This window comes from Micromesistius poutassou (genome assembly GCF_964030765.1).
Source record: "Micromesistius poutassou genome assembly, chromosome: 18".
Lineage (NCBI taxonomy): Eukaryota > Metazoa > Chordata > Actinopteri > Gadiformes > Gadidae > Micromesistius > Micromesistius poutassou.
Window position 1 is genome coordinate 15,074,565 of NC_140288.1, and position 20,507 is coordinate 15,095,071.

Here is a 20,507-nt window from a genome sequence, read left to right on the forward strand (position 1 = left end):
AACAGCTAATTTGCACCTGTGGTCCCTGGGCTTGCTTAATAAGTTTAAGCAAGCACTCCGATTGGTCAATTCCCATTCTCGAGTGTGTTTAAATGCCTGGTGAAAGAACGGACAAAAAGATTGTGCCTAATTACAGAAAGATATTGTTACTATAGGAACTATTTTCTGATGGAGATGAACTCTGATAATGATAATGAAGATGGTTTGTGTTATTGAATCGCAATCTTACACTCAATGGCGTTCTTGAATGTCATTATTGGTACGCAAAGCTGTCGGGGCCGTTTCAAGTAACGGCCCGACAATCCAAAACACAAGTGGAAACCAGATGGAAAAAGGTTGTAGTTGAAAACGTGACGCAGCTTTTACTTCTTCGCCACCTACAGAGTTTGTTATGGACGATCATTCATAAACCCTGTGTTATTTCCCCGTAGACATTTGACCGAGGGAACCGGGAGCTTCGGAGGCGGGACTTATTCTTCAGAGGTCTATTCGTTCTGTGTCACATGTGCCCAGATTCTCTTGGTTGTCGTTTAAGTCCTTATGAACGATGTTTTCCATCGAGGCAAAAAACCCTTTTCCAAGGAAAAGAGGTTAGGAAAGGACATAAGACCTAATTTAGTTGACTATCCAGTCGCAGCCTTCCTTCCTAGGAGCTTGGTGACAGTCCCAGTTCACGGTCCCCGGAGCAAGAAGAAGGGAAGTAGTAGAAGTTATCAATATTTTCTTAGAAAACTTTTATTGGAAGAAAACCAAACAAAATGTTTTTTCATCACACAAGACATACACCTCACTACATTCCTATCATACTGTAATATAAAATATTTCTTGCTAGAGATCTATGCAAATAGGTATTTATAATCCAGCAGTAACCATTCAAACCAGTTCAAACACCTCGTCTCTAGCAAATGTACAAATGAGTGTTGGCTAACATTGTTAACAAGTGAGGTGTTGTTTTTTTTTCATACAAGTATGGCTGCAGGGTTTAGGACTCAGTGGCAGCTACCAGTAAAGTTGTATATTGCGACCAACTGAATACCCCCAGACCTCTCCCAATTAATTTTTCTATTTAAGGTTTTATTTGAATAGGGACAGATACAAAAACATAGATAAGCGTGAAACAGTCATCTGATGTACGTATGTATCAGTGTTTTTAGCCAAAGCTAATTCACGACACTTGTCCCTAGTAATTTAGGAGAATCTATGGTGAACTATACTGGCATGTCAGGGCTCAGGAGGTACTTCCAACACGCTGTTATCGTCAGAGAGTACAGTAGAAACATGGTGCTGCACCATCCTTGGTAGAAGACCAGCTCCCCACGTAGATATAAAAGCTCATTCTAAGGTTGTGAAAACACAACCATTCGGATTTTACAGTAATTCAATATTCTTTGATATATTATTATTTTATATTACAATACATTTTTACAAAATCCTGTCACAGAATTGTACCCACTGCATCTTTATGGTTTACTAAACACCTGACTTCAGTAGTCTTCCCAAAAGCAAGTCTAATTCATTGTAAAACACTAAACATTTACAATTAATCAAAATGTGTATGTATGTAAAAAAAATATTTCCACATTTTTATACACAATTATAAAAAAAAAAAGTATATGCTATTAAAAACTCACAGATCCTTCTTTTTGTTAAATATAAAAATATATTATTTGTTAAAGGAGCTACATGTTACAAATATACTGTACTCAATCATAAAATGACCATGATATGCATCAGAGATTAAGGAAACATGTAAATCAAAGTACTGGATTTACTGAGACTACGCTGGAATCTACCCCACCTAAAAAGCCTTGTCCTCTTTCCAAGAAGACCCATGACCAGAGCCGTGATGAAAGACGTTTGACAGATGGAGACATCTTAGAAGCCGAGAAGGATTTCAAGACGGATGCCACATAAACTAGTTTATAATTTGCAAACAATAAATACAATTAATACGTATCCATTAGCGGATCACCTTACAGTGTAGGACTCGTCGTTGCTGGTCATTGTCAAAGAATAATGTAGAGCTCGGCTCGCTCTTGTGCATTCAGTGTCCTTGAACGCACAACCTGGCACTTGGCGTGAGCTTCTAGTCCGGTGGAGCAGGGGGCGGACACACCTCACTCAAATAGGATGAATTTGGACTGCACTTCTAATTTAAAAGCTTGATGTTGAGGTTACATATTGTACCTTTAGAAAGGTGCTGTAGGAATGCTTTAAGAGCTATAGTTTGAGTGCAATTTGTTACAAACGGCCTGGCCTGCTCTGTGAGAATATCTGTTTTGAGTTGATGCGCCTGCACTAGAAAGCTTCCACATCATTTCTGACCAAAAAGGTAATCTATTTCCAAGCACAGCTATGTGAATTGCAACACTTGTCAATGGTGGAGAAATGTATGGAGGAGAAGAGAAGGAGGGGACTTCTTTTGGTTGTTTAGTTTTTAAATGATGCTCTCTTCAGCTCACTCTTGTTGCAACTCACATAATACCTACTGCACCTTCAAACAAAAAACAATTAACAAGATTAAATGAATACTTGATACCATATTCCAAACTTCGATGTTTAACAACTTCAAATATGAAAAGTCTAGAACAACATTGCATTTTCTTTCATCATTTAAAATTGGCAAGAACAGAAAACCATTAGTATTCACATATTCTGTAAAAATATAGTCACCAATCCAACTATAATAAATAAAACTAATTTAATTAATATGTCAGAGAAAAATCACATCCCATAAAATCCCAGCTCATGTCATGAAATCACACCTCATCCAATCCGCTGCGTGATAGGAAGTCCTCGAGTGCGCTCAGTCGCTCCACCAGCCTTACATCAGCATCCTCCTCCTCATCGCCGGCCAGGCCCCCGTTGGCACGGCAACGCCTGCGAGTCACTGCTGATGAGCGCATAGATGATGTCAGCAGTGCCGTGGAGATGAGTCCACTTCCAGCTGAGAGATAAGGATGAGAGACAAAGAAGGATTTGAGAGGTCAGAGGCAGAAACATAACTATTTTGAGGGAGCTAGAGACAGAGCAATACAAAGATATAGTTAGATAGAAAGATAGTGACCGTGAGAAAGCGACAAAGAAAGATAAACAAGGGAGATAGACATATAGATAAACAGTGGATAGAGACAGAGAGATGGATAGCTACAGAGATGGAAAGAAACAGAGGTAGAGACAGAGAGAAGGTCTACACACACCTGTTCTGAGCACAACCTGATAGCCATAGTTTCTTACTAGTCTTTCTACATTTCTACAAATGTTTCGATTGCGCCGCAAGATGTTGGGAATGGTCTCTACGCTATGCCATCGATGGGTCTGGCCAATAACAACAGCTATCCCTCTGAAGCCAGGTGGTCATGTGACTTGCCTTAGCGCCATCAATACACAACCAAACCTTGGGGCTTTAACCAGCGAAGACCACACACACATATCTGGACATACTTGAAGAAGAATGTACTAATTCTTGTAACAGTTCATAGGGTTTCACCAACCTCCCTGCCAGACTTCTGTCCCTTACCCCCCGTTGTTCTTGAGGAGCTGATCATGAAGCCTTTAGTGGGTTGGGATGATCATGAAATGGCCTTGGCCTGGAGTTTTAGGAAAGAGGGGGGCGTGATATCTCCATGGTTACGTCACACGCCAACTTTACGTTGTGTAAAGGCCAATTTACACCAGGGCTGTTTTAGACACGTTTTTTTAGTCGGCTGTCAGACGTCCGACTTCAGCTAGAGATAGAATTCATTCAGACTAGTGCACTGATTCACACCGGCAGCGTTCTGCGCCCGTCTCACGGCCGACCAAAGCTTCACTTTACGCTTCACTTCTATCTTCAAGCGTTTCTGAAGCGTCTCGGTGATGACTATTATCTGATGAATCTTGAAAATATAGCGAAATAAACGGCGGTGGTGTGAATTGCTACGCCTACGTTACGCTCACATCTCTCTCTTGCCTGCGGTGTAAATTCGTCTTAACTGTTATGAGTATGATAATAAGTATGATAATATGATAATAAGCGATGTTGTATATGAAATCCCCCACACACTATAGTGTTACACTATAGGTGTCCGGGAGGCCTGACCCTCACTCGGACGCTGCTCAGACAGAGCTCCACACAAACCACGCCACTGGCACCACTTGGTCGTGTTCTCAGACTACCTCCGAAAAGGTAGTCCGACGTCACTGAAGAACGCCACCTCGCACGCCCAGCAGAGTGGAACATTCTCAAAGTGTTTTGGGGAGAAACATAGGATTTTAAACCTTTTTCTCTAAATTGGAGACTTATTTCAGTAACAGTGATAAAATGGTATAGATTACTATGTTGACGGCCTTATTTCAATAACAGTGATAAAATGGCATAGATCAGTGGTTCTCAAACTTTTTATACTGCGTACCACCTCAGAAAATATTTGTCTCCCCAAGTACCATCATTAGGAACAATGTTATAAAATATAACAAACTACAGTAGCGTAGGCCTGCGGCCCTATTCTGCTACACACAGTTCACGCCGGAGGCACATTTATAATATATTATTTATTGTCAACTGTGGTCAGCTGTACAAAGTGGTAGCACTAGAACAGACACAGAGACACACACGCACACAACAAGTGAGAACATTAAGAATAACAACTGTGTACCAACAACCTGTTTGAAAATGTAAGGCTAAATACAAATAATATTGAAAGTTGGCCAGCCCGCTGATAACTGAACTTCCATAAGCCTCAAGAGACGGGCTGCCTCTGCAAACACACTCCTGCGATGTCTGGACGCACTGAGGTCAGCTTCAGTCTCAGGTGTGGCTCAGCATCAATCCTGCTTCTGTATTTTGTTTTTATGATGGAAAGTGAAGACAAGACTTTCTCACACTGATGTGATGTGGTCAGCTGATATTGAAACAAAAATATTACAGGAAAGGCCAAACTTATTTTAAACTCCATTTTTAATGATCTCTTGGTTAATGTATTATTATGTATTATATATATTATATATTATATATTATGTTTTTTTTGTTGTTGTTGACCGTGTTTCCCACAGACCAGGTAGCAATGTCTGGTGCCCCCCTGCAGGGATGGCAACGGAGTGAGACTCTGTAGAATCTCATAATGCTTACATTATAACCAGGGGTGCACATCACTTTATAGTGAGTTACTCATGTGAGCATCAGGAGATGGTGTCCGGTACGCACTCCACACGTCGTTTTGATAATGATGAAGGAGATTCCACCGCGGGTGGAGTTGTTGACGGGGGGGGGGTCCAGTCCGTCACTGCCACTGAGCGATAGGATGTCTCACAGTAACGGATGTTGCGATCAGCTGATTTTGCGCAGTTCTCCAGTGTGCACGCGGTGCGCGGTGCACGGTGCACAGCGCTCCGGCTCCGTTTGCCTTTTTTTGCGCAGGTGGGGAAATGCAGAAGTAGTACAAGATACACGTGTAGTTTTGTTTTGATGACCTGACGGTGAGTTACGCACAAGTGCCGTACCAGTTATGTGCACCCCTGATTATAACCGCGGGTGGAATTGTTGACGGGGGGTGGAGACAGCCGCAGCAATTTAGCACTCGTCCGAAGCAATGAGAGATCTAACGAGTATTTTTCTTTTTTTGGCGTGGCATTTGTTGCGTTAGAGCGTGAGATATTTATACTTAAAAATCGTGTTAAAATATAAATTAATAAAAAAAGCTAATCAATCTGTGGCACTCGTTGTTGAATCCGTGGCGCTGCTCCACACATTGGTCTATGTATGGGAAACACTGCTGTATGTATGTATGTATGTATGTATGTATGTATGTATGTATGTATGTATGTATGTATGTACAGTATGTATGTATGTATGTATGTATGTATGTATGTATGTATGTAGTAATGAATGATTTTTTGGAAACTCTTTTGCGTACCACTTAATAGCGCATCACGTACCACCAGTGGTACGCGTACCATAGTTTGAGAACCGCTGGCATAGATTACTATGTTGGTCTTATGATATAAGACCAATGACCATGTTTATAGCAAACAACAGTAACTGAAAGATAAGATAATCAAAGTTCCAATTTGTTTATGTTGACATGAAAGGTCACTGCTGAAGGAATACGGCACTTTACAATGGACACCATTCTGGTTTAGCTCTCTTCACTTTTTAAAAAGTAAGCCTATAAATAAGTGCAAGTCTGGTGTGTAGTGCGAGTTCTTTATTATAAATGTTTAATGAGTAAAACCAACCCAGAGTACAACTCACTCAGGCGCTATTGTGGATGACGGATAGCCAAGGAAAATACACCACTACCTGTTCTGTTCGTATGTATCAAATAACAAACCTGTTATTATAAGAAGATCGACTATTATATATATATATATATTGACATCTTTTGGCCATGTTTAGACATTGAATTGGCGGCCAAAGCATTGGTCATTAAAACCCCATCCAACACCTCTTATTTCTACGGCCACAATGGACTATTGAGAGCCATGGAAAACTAAACCCTTGGGAGAACCCCAGAACATTTGATTAATATTATTATTACATTATTATAACAACCTGCTCATTTAAAGTCCACTCTGTCAGGTTCTGGAAAGTAGATGTCAAAGTGCTACAAAAGGATTTGAATAAGGATTTTATATCCGGATACAAGACTAACACAGTATCATTTGGTTACTTGAATATTTGTACAAAATATTGTATAGAGATAGATAAATAGATAGAAGACAGAAAGACCGTGAAAGAGAGGGAGAGGTAGGAGGTTAGGCTGACAGATGGGAGGTCTCACCCGGTCCCAGGCGACGTCTTCTCGGCCTGGGGGCGTGGCTAAAGTCCAAGAGGCGTGGCCTCTTCTGGTGCGCCATGCAGAGGACACGCCCCCCCCGCTCCCGCGGCTCCTCGAATATCGTCTCCAAACTGAGATTAAATAACATAATGTGTTAGAAATGTTTAATATAATAGTCTCCAAGCTGAGATTAAATAACATAATAATGTGTTAGAAATGTTTAATATAATAGTCTCCAAGCTGAGATTAAATAACATAATAATGTGTTAGAAATGTTTAATATAATAGTCTCCAAGCTAAGATTAAATAACATAATAATGTGTTAGAAATGTTTAATACAAGTCTCCAAGCTAAGATTCAATAATAATATATAATAAATATGTATTATAAATGTTTAATATAATAGTCTCCAAGCCAGAATAAAAATATAATATGAATAATACCAATATTAATAACAGTATAATTAAATTCTATGTTATAAAAAATATAAAATGTTTAGTATAATATAGTCTCCAAGCTATGATAAAATAATAATAATATTAAATATAGTTGCACACAATGATAACAGGCAGGCATGGTGAGCATGGCCTAATGCATCATATTAGACATCATTTGATTTTGTGTTGTGTCCCGCAATATGTTTGGTTCAACAGCAGACCCCTTGCACAGAGGTGAGCAGCATTTTACGCTATAGGCAATGCACAGGCTCAACCACAGAGCCACATGCAGGTGTCCCCCAGCAGGGGCAGAACTGACTCTAATTGGAGGAGTCTTCCATACTTTGCAAAAGGGTGAGCTTGGTAAGCATCATTACATGGCATTGGTATGCCACTAGAGCAGGTTTACAGGTTCAAGCAGCCTCACTGGTCTGGAGTCAGACTGATTACTGTATTTCTGGAAAATAAAGCCTTGGATGGTATTCAGATTTTATGAACCAAAACTGCGGCTTATAGGTTAGACACAAGGAACACAAAGGAAAAAGGTCTGTGCAGTTTTCAGTGATTTTCGTTGGAATGATTAAACATGAAGTTCCTAATGCCATCACGATCTAAAGCTCATTCCCATTAGAGGTTTGCCAGTAAGAGATAACCTCATAAAGAAATAATAATAATAAGTTTATTTCACTTTATAATGGACTAATAAACAAGGAAGACTATTTTCCACAATGTGCTCTCAGTCCATGAATGATAATTCAAAGCCTCTGACTGAAATTAATTGCTAGCAAAAAAAGATGCCTTATTTTCTAAATCGGTCAAAAAGTTTTAAAATCTTTAATCGGCATTCTCTCCAACTAATGACTACTGGACTCTCTGTCCTCTCACCTTTCAGCAAAGGATTCAAATTTGTGTTCACTTGTACGAGATGTAACCAAACTGTCTCCCTTTGCAAACATGCATTAAGAAACTATGGTTTCTTATTTCTTTCTTTTCATATATATATTCCTACCTACAAACTAATAACCGAATATTCGGGCTCGATCAAATATTACTAATCATAATATTCAATAGAAATGTTATTATAAAAAATAAAATTATAATAATCATAGCGAAATGATAATATAATTAGAAAATAATAGTATAAAATCATAATTACATAATACAATTGTAAAACAAATAAGATATAATACAAAATGGGGCTTTATTAAGATGCGAGGACAGAACACAGCAGGAGGGCCTGTGAGCGCTCCTGCCTCCAGAGGCCCCGCTGGCGGTCGTGGTTGGTGTAGATGAGCGTGTACCTGTTGTTGCTAGGTGACCGGTAGTTCTGATTGGTGTAAATCTCCTCCAGGCTAAACTCTTTCTTCTTTAGTCTGAAGAGGAATAGAAAAATAATCACTCTCCACCACTGGCTGGTCAGAAAAGGTCCCTAGGGCACCGGCCCCTGACCTCACCATGTAACACCAACATTTTATAACTTATTTCAAATAATTATATTTAGTCAGTGCCCCCTGAAACTCTAGGCTAACTACCCCCCAGGGCAGTGCCCTACGGGCAGAAAAGGTTCGTAAGTCAAGTAGCCCTTCGTACGACTCAGTACCCTTGAAGTAGCTCTCGGGTTCAAAAAGGTTGGAGACCCCTGCTCTAACCACTAGAGTCCTCTAACCACTAGAGTCCTCTAACCACTAGGGTCCTCTAACCACTAGAGTCCTCTAACCACTAGGGTCCTCTAACCACTAGGGTCCTCTAACCACTAGAGTCCTCTAACCTCTAGAGTCCTCTAACCACTAGGGTCCTCTAACCACTAGAGTCCTCTAACCACTAGGGTCCTCTAACCACTAGGGTCCTATAACCACTAGGGTCCTCTAACCTCTAGGGTCCTCTAACCACTAGGGTCCTCTAACCTCTAGGGTCCTCTAACCACTAGGGTCCTCTAACCACTAGGATCCTCTAACCACTAGAGTCCTATAACCTCTAGGGTCCTCTAACCACTAGGGTCCTCTAACCACTAGGGTCCTCTAACCACTAGGGTCCTCTAACCACTAGGGTCCTATAACCACTAGGGTCCTCTAACCTCTAGGGTCCTCTAACCACTAGGGTCCTCTAACCTCTAGGGTCCTCTAACCACTAGGGTCCTATAACCACTAGGGTCCTCTAACCTCTAGGGTCCTCTAACCACTAGGGTCCTCTAACCTCTAGGGTCCTCTAACCACTAGGGTCCTCTAACCACTAGGGTCCTCTAACCACTAGAGTCCTCTAACCACTAGGGTCCTCTAACCACTAGGGTCCTATAACCACTAGGGTCCTCTAACCTCTAGGGTCCTCTAACCACTAGGGTCCTCTAACCTCTAGGGTCCTCTAACCACTAGGGTCCTCTAACCTCTAGGGTCCTCTAACCACTAGGGTCCTCTAACCTCTAGGGTCCTCTAACCACTAGGGTCCTCTAACCACTAGGGTCCTCTAACCACTAGGGTCCTCTAACCACTAGGGTCCTCTAACCACTAGGGTCCTCTAACCACTAGGATCCTCTAACCACTAGAGTCCTATAACCTCTAGGGTCCTCTAACCACTAGGGTCCTATAACCACTAGAGTCCTCTAACCACTAGAGTCCTCTAACCACTAGAGTCCTCTAACCACTAGGGTCCTCTAACCACTAGGGTCCTCTAACCACTAGAGTCCTCTAACCACTAGGGTCCTCTAACCACTAGAGTCCTCTAACCTCTAGGGTCCTCTAACCACTAGGGTCCTCTAACCACTAGAGTCCTATAACCTCTAGGGTCCTCTAACCACTAGGGTCCTCTAACCACTAGGGTCCTATAACCACTAGAGTCCTCTAACCACTAGGGTCCTCTAACCACTAGGGTCCTATAACCACTAGGGTCCTCTAACCACTAGAGTCCTCTAACCACTAGGGTCCTCTAACCACTAGGGTCCTCTTACCTCTAGGGTTTAGGAGGCCTCTATAACCTTTAGGGGGTCTTACCTCTTGGGTCGGGGGAGGCCCATGGGCGTCAGCTCAGCATCTCGCTTAGGCATCGACTTCCTGATCGGGATTTCAGATACACGCTTCACCTGGACCTGCAAATGAACTATATTATAAATATACAGTATCTCACAGAAGTGAGTACACCCCTCACATTTTTGTAAATATTTTATTAAATCTATGCATGGGAAATGAAGAAATGACCGTAACCCTAACCATACAATGTAAAGTAGTCAGTGTACAACTTGTATAACAGTGTAAATGTACTGTCCCCTCAAAATAACTCAACACAAAGCCATTAATGTCTAAACCACTGGCACCAAAAGTGAGTACACCCCACTCTTTCAAGTGAAAATGTCCAAATTGGGCCCAAAGTGTCAATATTTTGTGTGGCCACCATTATTTGCCAGCACTGCCTTCACACCAACCTGTGAAGCTCCGGTGAACTCCATGCCCAAGAGGGTTAAGGCAGTGCTAGAAAATAATGGTGGCCAAACAAAATATTGACACTTTGGGCCCAATTTGGACAATTTCACTTTCATTTTGAGGGGACAGTACATTTACACTGTTACTGTACTGTTACTGTACAATGAATAGATTTAATAAAAATATTTATATTTATATATTTTATATTAAATATGTGAGGGGTGTACTCACTTCTGTGAGATACTGTATATTTAAGCAATAGATCACGACAGGCTGTGGTATGTTCTCATTATACCACAGTTAAGGGGCGTTGTCCGTCCCGACGCGCAGTGGAGGGACGGCGACCCCCTTCACTGTGGTATAATGACCGTATATCACTGACTGAAGTGATCTATTGCTTTTATAAAAAACGGTTACGTAAGTATGGCGAAATGAAAGTCATAGACACCCTCAATTCAGAAAAGCATTTTTTTTAACAAATACAAAAAAGTAGTCCCTCCTGGCTGCCTGCAAAGTGTACGGCGGTTGCTATGCAACACACTGTAGCATCCTTCACAGAGAAGGCTAGAGACGGTAGCTTGGTTCGCCGGCAATTTAGCCTACTATCGAGTTCACTCACCGTGTGCCTATTGCTGTACAACATTTCCACCCTCTCCAGCAATCAACATATTTTTAGGCTTCAGTGAACTATGCTATTGCTTTTATATATAAATAAACAGTTCAAGTTAGGCACAGAGTGATACTGAACTGTAAACTGAACGGGCGTCATAACTGTGTGTATATGCGCAATATGCAACAGTTGGGAACCAATCAGATTGATTTAAGCCGCTTGATTTAAGCCAACCGTTTTATAAAGGCATATAACACATACATAAATATATATGTACAGTGCACACACACACACACACACACACACACACACACACACACACACACACACACACACACACACACACACACACACACACACACACACACACACACACACACACACACACACACACACACACACACACACCTCGCAATTTGAATTTACTCAGCGAGTCACTCTGTGATTGAGCAATACACTCGACTCTAGTGACGTTTACGAATCAGTATTTTGTAAGCCTACGTGTCAGAGCCATGAGTCGACAAATCAATTGATTATCTTTTATTTTTTTGGCCCCGTGACTGCAGCAGTTGCGGCGCTCGAAGGATCTGCGCTTTCCTTTAAGACAGCGGCCCACCCATCATATTTCAAAGGATGCGCTCAGGAGCTCACCAATAATGCATTTTTTTATGAAGTCGATAGAAATGATGATGAACAAAATATCGGAGAGCATAGAGCAGGATTGTGAACGTTTACATTGTCTCATGTCAATTTACAATTGACAAAATGTGTTGGTTGACTCATTTTTATTAGGATATTGATGCTGTGCGCCTACTCTTTGCAACAGAATTTGTTTAAGACATGAAACCATTTAATTTGTTGGACGCGTTGTCATGCACGCAGCCACTCTGTCAGCTATGCCCCAATCGTCAACGGCGGCTTGCAGGACGTTGGCCATGTATTCCACCATGTGCCTCTCTGGCATTGAGCGGGTCTACAGAATCGCACTTTGCACAACCCAGTCAGTAAAAAAGTGAACGTCATGTACGACTCCGTAGTCAACACTGTCCAAGCATCGGTAGTGATTGCAACTTTCTCCGCTAAGGACAGGATCTCACGGAGGGAGCCTGCTGCTTTGCTGTACATTCTCTCCAGCCGCACAGTCAGAGTTTGACGACATGGCACGGTGTAATCGGGCTCGAGAAATGCGATCAGATCACCGAACCCCTTCGCCTCGACTATGCTTATGAGCAGCATATCTCCTGCTATAATTTTTAATTGATTATTTTGAAAAAAAATACAGGTGTAGCAACGTTTTGAACAGGACCGTTTATACATATATATATATAAAAAAAATATATATATATATAAAAAACTATTTTCCGATTTCTATTTTTAGAGTCGACTTGAGCACGAGTCGAGAATCAATCACATTTTTAACATCCCTACTTGACTCCCCGATTGCTCAGAACATTAACCAATGACATCGGTGGTATCTCATATAGGCGGGGCAAAAGCGTTGCAGTTTTACCGACCGGAGACCGGCAAGAGTCTTCTCTATTGGTTAGCTCCGCTGGTCTGGATACGTCACCCCTTGTATTCTTCTGATTGGTCGTAGTGTTATCCAATTGCGTGCAGTGATATTTTCAAATGCATGCTTGGTGCCGCCCCTCGAGTTGGGCCGTTTTCATTGCTTGTTGCCAGACCCTACAGCTCTCTAGATGTGGGTCTGGATTTCCAGGCTATCAATTTGTATTAAATCGCGTTAAAATAAGATTGCGTTAACGCGTAATTAGTTAACTTGCCCTGCACTAATAAATATATTTGGACAGCACACACACACACACACACACACACACACACACACACACACACACACACACACACACACACACACACACACACACACACACACACACACACACACACACACACACACACACGTATCAATACATATGGACAGTAAACACACCTGTCCAGTCTTCCTCTGGCGCTCTGTGGCAGAGGGAGCAGGCGGTTGGCTGGCGGCCGTGCTGCTGGCCGCTCCGTTGGCCAATGAGCCGTGAGCCCCGCCTCTCTTCAGCCGACGGGCACCTCTGGGGAGGGACCTGGAACCATAACAACGCTACTGTCACGTTTGACTGTTTTACTACACATTTAAACACATGTTCTGTTCATTAGACATGTGACCGACCTTACAAAGCTGCACTTGGGTGCCGAAGGTTTCCCATAACTAGAAAGATCGGAAATAAATCAAACACATGATGAATACAGACATGAATAACAAGGTCATTCATAAAGACACGCAGAGAGACAGACACGCAGAGAGACAGACACGCAGAGAGACAGACACGCAGAGAGACAAACACGCAGAGAGACAGACACGCAGAGAGACAGACAGTACCTGTGGTCGTTCCCCAGACCGGGCGGAGCCGTCCAGTCTCTCAGCGGGTGGTCTGGAGGCCATTGGCCCGCTGACGCTAGGAGACACATTCTGGCTGTCTCTATGGCAACGGGCGAGAGGTGGACAAGAGCGTGAAGAGGGCGGAGCCAAAGGCCTGTCGTCATGGAGACATGAGGCGAGTTGATTGGCAGGGTGGTTAGTGATCGACCCTGCGGTGAGCGCAGGGAAAAGAAGCAGGATCCTGATTGGCCGGCGAGGAAGCTTGACCAGAACAAACAGGAGATGGGAGGCCCTGATTGGCTGGTAGATGGCGTAGAGGTCTCAGATTGGCAAGGAGGTGGTGTGGAGTGGCTTACTGAATGGCTGCTCAAGAGGTTTTGTGATGATTTGTCAGACTGTGCCCTGGGCTTCTTTATTTGGACCAATGAGAGTCCAGCAGGAGGACAACGGTCTACTGGACAAGTTTGGCATACTGGATAATCTCCAACAAACAGGATGTGATGAGTGGCACCGTTGGGCCATGATTGGCCAGGGACAAGGGAGCTTACTGATTTGCCTAAGCAGTGCGAGAGGGGAAGCTGTGATTGGCCGCATGGCAACAGCATATTATTTGATTGATGGAGAGGTGGAATAGAACACTGTGATTGGACGACGGTCGCATTGGACGTGACCACTGAAGCAGCGGGACAGGAATTGGGAACGTCCCTGCAGAATCTTCTCTTCTTAAATCCTTTTAGCTCCGCCCACCGTCCTAAAGACACGCCTCCTTTTTCTCCTGACATAGGCTGGCTGCCATCACCAGCAGTCTTTTTCAAATTTAAATGTCCACCGTTCAATGACCACTTCCTTTTTCCTTTAGCGGGCGACTCCCCTTCCAGCACAGTGAGTTTAAGCTCCTCCCCCATGGTGCTGGAACCTGGTCTCTGAGTCATCTGAGCATCCGTTGCTAGGGGCGACCTGCAGGCCAGGAGGGATGAACACCCCACTGCTAGGTGGGGCCTTCCCGTCGCTAGTGAGGGCGTTCCTGTTGTTAGGGAGGGCAATCCAGGTGCTAAAAAGGGCATTCCCGTTGCTACGGGCGACCTACAGTTCAGGTTGGAAGGCATTACCGTTGCTAGGGAGGGTGTTCCTGTGGTAAGGGGCAATGTACAAGTCATGTGGGAGGGCATTCCCATTGCTAGGGTTTGCGTTACTGTTGCTAGGGGCAATGCACGGGTCAGGTGGGAAGGTGCTCCTGTTGCTAAGGAGGGTGTTACTGTTGCTGGGGGCAAAGTAGAGGTCAGGTTGGAGGGCATTCCCGATGTTAGGGAGGGCGTTGCTGTTTCTCGGGGCGTCCTGCAGGTCAGGAGGGAGGGCGTTGGTTTTAATAGAGGCGACACACAGGTCCTGTTGGAGGAGGCGGGGGGTTTGGTCTCTGTGCATGGCGCCGCCCCTTTGGACAGAACACACAGAAAAAGGACATCAACGTTACAGTGCTAGTGAACATGAAGTCACGTTTTTGGTGGTTTTAAACATTTAATACGTCTCCTATGATCTTCAACATTTTGAGTTTATTTTCATCTTCTTCATCATCTGTGCAAGGTGGGAGCGAAGCCTATGCAGTCTTGTACAGAGTTCCACGCCTATAAACATAATAATCTATGCTATTTTGTCACTGTTAATAATAATAGCGCAATGCAGAACAGTGCTTTTTTCTGTGGCATCACATCACAAAAAAGTATGCCAACACTTAGAGGATACACCAATGCCACGGTGCGTGGGGATAAGGGGGGGGTGGTGGTCCGAGCAGCAGCTGAGCCTCTCAGAAACGTATGCAGAACACATAGTACAACATTAGGGTGTATGGCAAATCTTATAATGCTCCTACTTAATGACACAAACTAGCCAAAATGAAGTTATCCTTAAGTTGCTGTGAGCCATAACCATGTGGATAACACATGGTTGTGTGAAATCCACATGGTTGTGTGTTATCCACATGGTTGTGTGATATCTACATGGTTGTATGTTATCCACACCTCCCCCCTCCTTCCTAGAACTCCTAGCCCAAAACACATTATTAAATGTCAAGCTGTAACAGCTTAACTTTACCGTATGGCCAATAAAAGAAAGCAAAACAACACGGACAAAGATGTCACGTCAAAACTACATCCGCAGCGCCACTGTGCAATTCATCTCCAATCACACACCCGCCGGTGAAACAGAGAGGAGATAAGCTTATGCTCCATCCTTTTCCCAAACATTAGTTGATTCAAATATACTGGAGTTTTGCGTTTTAATCCAGGTGTAAAATAGTGAAGCGATGGCGGTTTGAGGAAGAGGGGGATCATGATGTGCATACATGTCTTCATGTTTTGGAGGTTGTTTCCCTGTTAGAATGGGCAACCTCTTTGGGAGAAAGTTGGTCAACAAAACACAATTGTTGGGATACAACTGCACACCTTCATGTTATCAAAAGCAACCTATTTTCCCGTAGCGCAGTGCAAGTAAACATTGGCTTGGAGTTGGGCTGAGCGATTAATCAAATTCAAACCGACATTGCGATGTAATAGAGAGCGATTGCAAATCGCAAAGGCTGCGATTAAGAAGAAATATATACAGTATATATTATTTTTTTAGGATTTGTTACTGTTACTGACTAGAGATCAGTAAGATTTGTATTTATTTTTCCTTTATGTTTCAATAGTTAGATAAAGATGTTATAATATCAACTCATGCATCAATTCATCTCAACACATAGGCCTGCAAAGGAAAGAACAGTTTATATGTTGACTGCTTCCAATGTTGTGTTGGTCATACTATAGAATGATTTAATGCTTGTTTAGTGAATAATACAGGACATGAGGAACTTCAAAAAGAAAAATCGCAGACTAAATCACTTTGATGTGAGCTACACACAAAGCTCTCAAGGAGACGGTGACGGGTTTATTCCGTGCTGGCCACTAAACAATGTGCACGGCAGAACAAGCCTCTCGGATCAGGAGCGACACAGCTTGTTTAATCAAAGTATTGGCAAAAATGGCCAATTAGACTTTTTTTGCAGTGATTCTGGCGCAAAGGTAACATGTAATTTCAACGAAATAACAACAGAGGCGTATAACAATGCTACCATTTTTCTACAAAGTGAGCAGTTTCTGTTGTTTACAAAACAGACACTGATCCGGCAACTTGACAGCATCCATGATTGAAAGGGGCTCATATCCCTCTATCCATATCCCTCTATCGACCCCATATGCCTTTACCTGACCCTCCATATCTCTGTCACTATAGTCCTTCCGCAAAGCTCCATTCATCTCTGTGCCTTTATCCATCCCTCCATATCTTTCTGTCCCTCAATACCTCTTTCCCTTGATACATCTCTATATGTCCCCCCATATCGCTCTATATCTGTCCCTAAATATCTCCATCTGTCCCTTGATACATCTCTATATGTCCCCCCATATCTGTCCCTCCATATATTCCTCCTCCCATCTATCTCCATCCAGCTATATTCTTTGATACATAGAGAACTACGTATATATCTATCCCTCCCTCCATCTTTCTATCACCTCCTCCATCTCTCTATTCCACTATTGTTGAATAGAGTTGTGTGTTCATTCCACCAACTTCATAATTCATGACGAAAATACATTGAAAAAAGTTTACATTTTCATATCTGAAAATGTAGAGCTCTGCGAGCATTGTGCACAAACTACCTTCTAGGTTAGACAACATGGGACCTGCAGGCACCACCTGGTCGCCCTCAGGGACCACCTGGTCAGGGACCAGGGTCCACCTGGTCAGGGACCACCTGGTCGCCCCCAAGGACCACCTGGTCGCCCCCAAGGACCACCTGGTCGCCCCCAGGAACCACCTGGTCAGGGACCACCTGGTCGCCCCCAGGGTCCACCTGGTCAGGGACCAGGGACCACCTGGTCACCCCCAGGGTCCACCTGGTCACCCCCAGGGTCCACCTGGTCAGGGACCACCTGGTCAGGGACCAGGGTCCACCTGGTCAGGGACCACCTGGTCAGGGACCAGGGTCCACCTGGTCAGGGACCACCTGGTCGCCTCAGGGACCAAGATCGCACAAGTCAGCTCTGTCTAGAATTTGTAATTATTTGTGTTGATGTACTTTTTTTTAAAATCATAACCCGTGCATTGATGTAGATTTAATGGCAATGTCAATATTGCGCACTGCCAGCGCTCTTCACAAACGCCCCAATTATGTATATTACGGTTAATATTCCAGAGACAAGTTGCACTGCTTCAAATTTCCAATAGCACGTAAATGCCGCATGGACCGGTCGCTTTCGGCTCCACTTATTGGTTCATGTCCGGAATGGTTAGGCCAGAGCTTGAGTGTAAAAGATACGGTTACCGCAGAGCTTCAGTGTAAAAGACGAAGTTCGCGGGGACTTAAAATTATGACAAAATTAAAAGGATGGTTCTATAAAATTGTACAGCAGCACACCAAGAGTAAACACACAGGAGCTATTCTAAGACGACCACCGCAGAGGGGAAAAACATTTAAACTTTCTAAAAAATAATTTGGAATTCTCTCCGACAACACATTTCGTTCTCCTCACCTTTAGTTCTGCTCCTCCTGGCCCTGCCCCCTGACGCGGCCCCGCCCTCATCCAGCATAATCCCGCCCCTTTGCATGACGAGCAGAGGCAGGTGGAGCCACAAGCGCTCCAGCCCCGCCTCCACCGCAGCCAGACGGAGACAGAGCGGCGCCAGCGCCTCCTTCAGGAGACTGAGGGGGAGGAGCTGCTGCTCCCCCCGCCCCCTGTCCTGGAGGGGCGGCCCGGTGGAGTTTGGGGGCGTGACTCCCAGATCGTTCTCGTGCTGATGACTGACATCGTCACAGTGAGGACGAGCGTCGTTGTCATGGTGATGACCCGCATCGTTGTCATGGTGATGACCCACATTGTTGTCACGGTGATGACCCACATTGTTGTCATGGTGATGACCCACATCGTCACGGTGATGACCGACGCAGTCCTCACGGTGGTGAATGACTTCCTCGACGTAAAGGTGACGACCGGCATTGTCGTCGTCGTCACGTTGAGTGACATCACAGTCCCTGACCACCCAGGGGGCTCTGAGGTCCCATCCATGACCCGGAGAGGAGAGGGGGGGGGCAGGGAGGGGGGGGGCGCCGTCCATCTGGGGGGTCGGTGGAGTGAGCATGACAGACACTGGAGAGAGAGAGAATAGATTAGTATAATACTAAAACTCTACTCAATACAAACATCTATACTATAACCTCTCTTTCTCATAGAGTATTTACTGTAGCTAACCTAAAATAACAGTCTTCAGTATTTACTCAAGTCATTCTCAGATTTACTTTAAATAACTGATAACTCTGTAAGTAACTGTTAAACTGAATTACTGTGTCCAAGTATTCACTGTTAAAAATGGAACAACTGTCTCTCTCAGATTGTACTGGTCATAATTGAATCACTATCTCTCAGAATGTACTGGTAATAACTTATCTCTCAGGATGTACTGGTAATAACTTATCTCTCAGGATGTACTGGTAATAACTTATCTCTCAGAATGTACTGGTAATAACTTAACTCTCAGAATGTACTGGTAATAACTTAACTCTCAGGATGTACTGGTAATAACTTAACTCTCAGGATGTACTGGTAATAACTTAACTCTCAGAATGTACTGGTAATAACTTAACTCTCAGAATGTAATAACTTAATAACGGTCTCTCTCAGGATGTACTAGTATTTACTTAATAACTGTCTCTCAGAATGTACTGGTATTAAATTAAATGTCCCTCAGTATTTAGTGTAAAAAGCATAACTCGGGTTTTGCCTCGGTATTAATTGTACTAACATCGTTTCATATGTTGATATTAGAAGTTAGTGTCTCACTATAATGAACCATCCTAATAACGATGTAGCTAAAGGTAGCATGATGCTAGTGCCCTGTATTTCTATGGTTAGCCGCTAGCTAGCCGACCGGCTAATCCAAACTAAACGCTTACCGCGGTTTCTTCCCGGTTTTACGGAGACGTCCATCCGCTCGGGCGCGTGCTCATGTTTGATTTGAAACAATAAGTCAACAACAAGCTGCGGTTTAGTCCCAAGACAACGAGCCACCTCTCCGGCTATCCGACTAGCTACGCATGGTGCATTCGAGTCGTGCGGGATGGAAGCAACGCAGCCAGTTTGTCCAGATCGGGCCAGATTTCCCGCCCAATCTGGCAACACTGGCTGAGTTACGCTGCGGCCAGTGTTGCCAGATCGGGCTGGAAATCTGGCAACACTGACAGCGGAAGCACCGCGGAGGAGTTCGCATGGTGCAGTCGAGTCCTGTGGGACGGAAGCGATGCGGCGGCGGAACCACGAAGGAGGTCCAATCCTTCCTCCAATCCAATCCTTATTTTAGGATGGTGGGAGGAGAGTGGATTATCAAGACGTTTCAATTGATGTGTACTGAACGCAACCCTTCGGTTGACCGGAGTTGTCTATGAAGTTGGTGTTCTTTATCCCTTATGTATTATCCGTGTAGTCCGATACATCCATGATGGATTAATAATGAAATATCTTATAATAATTATCGGAGCTTTGGGGAAGAAACCAGAATGCTCGTTTTTATTAATTACGAGTTGGATGTTGGCGTGTACAGTATTTTAAAGTCTGAAGATTGATTAGGGTCACACCTGTATAACGTGGACATCAGAGGGCGTTATGACAGCAGGGATAAAATACTAATTTAACCTCGCCGTCTGGCTTCTACTGAAGCGCAATGCGTTGAGAAAATAATTCATGCTGTTTTTCTGAGTTAACTACCTCAGACTTCTGAGATACGGTAATACCGAAATATCATAAAGTTAGCGTGGGCCGTAACCATGGGGATAACACGCCCCCCTCTTTCCTAAAACTAAACGCAGAATCTCTTGGCTTTGAG

The 20,507-nt window shown here is 43.7% G+C and overlaps 1 protein-coding gene across 1 annotated transcript; it reads right to left on the reverse strand.

Moving 5' to 3' along the window:
* Window positions 1-725: 725 nt before the first annotated feature.
* Window positions 726-19,707, reverse strand: LOC311362859 (uncharacterized protein). Its single transcript, XM_084482747.1, has 10 exons — window positions 19,582-19,707; window positions 18,164-18,778; window positions 13,599-15,030; window positions 13,389-13,427; window positions 13,167-13,302; window positions 10,180-10,274; window positions 8,497-8,568; window positions 6,762-6,889; window positions 2,766-2,947; window positions 726-2,494 (listed from the first exon to the last, which is right to left on the reverse strand). Exons 1-10 carry the CDS (start codon window positions 19,613-19,615, stop codon window positions 2,486-2,488), a joined length of 2,742 nt encoding a protein of 913 aa, XP_084338873.1. The 5' UTR covers window positions 19,616-19,707; the 3' UTR covers window positions 726-2,485.
* Window positions 19,708-20,507: the final 800 nt, after the last annotated feature.

What these genes read in the sequence shown, in the direction of transcription:
- LOC311362859 (XM_084482747.1), bottom strand. Translation starts at nt 19,615, where the DNA reads ATGGACGTCTCCGTAAAACCGGGAAGAAACCGCG. An exon ending in GGTCTGGGGAACGACCACAG is followed by an intron (nt 13,428 to 13,598) that starts GTACTGTCTGTC and finishes CGATCTTTCTAG; the next exon opens with TTATGGGAAACCTTCGGCAC. An exon ending in GGCCTCCCCCGACCCAAGAG is followed by an intron (nt 8,569 to 10,179) that starts GTAAGACCCCCT and finishes ATTCCTCTTCAG; the next exon opens with ACTAAAGAAGAAAGAGTTTA.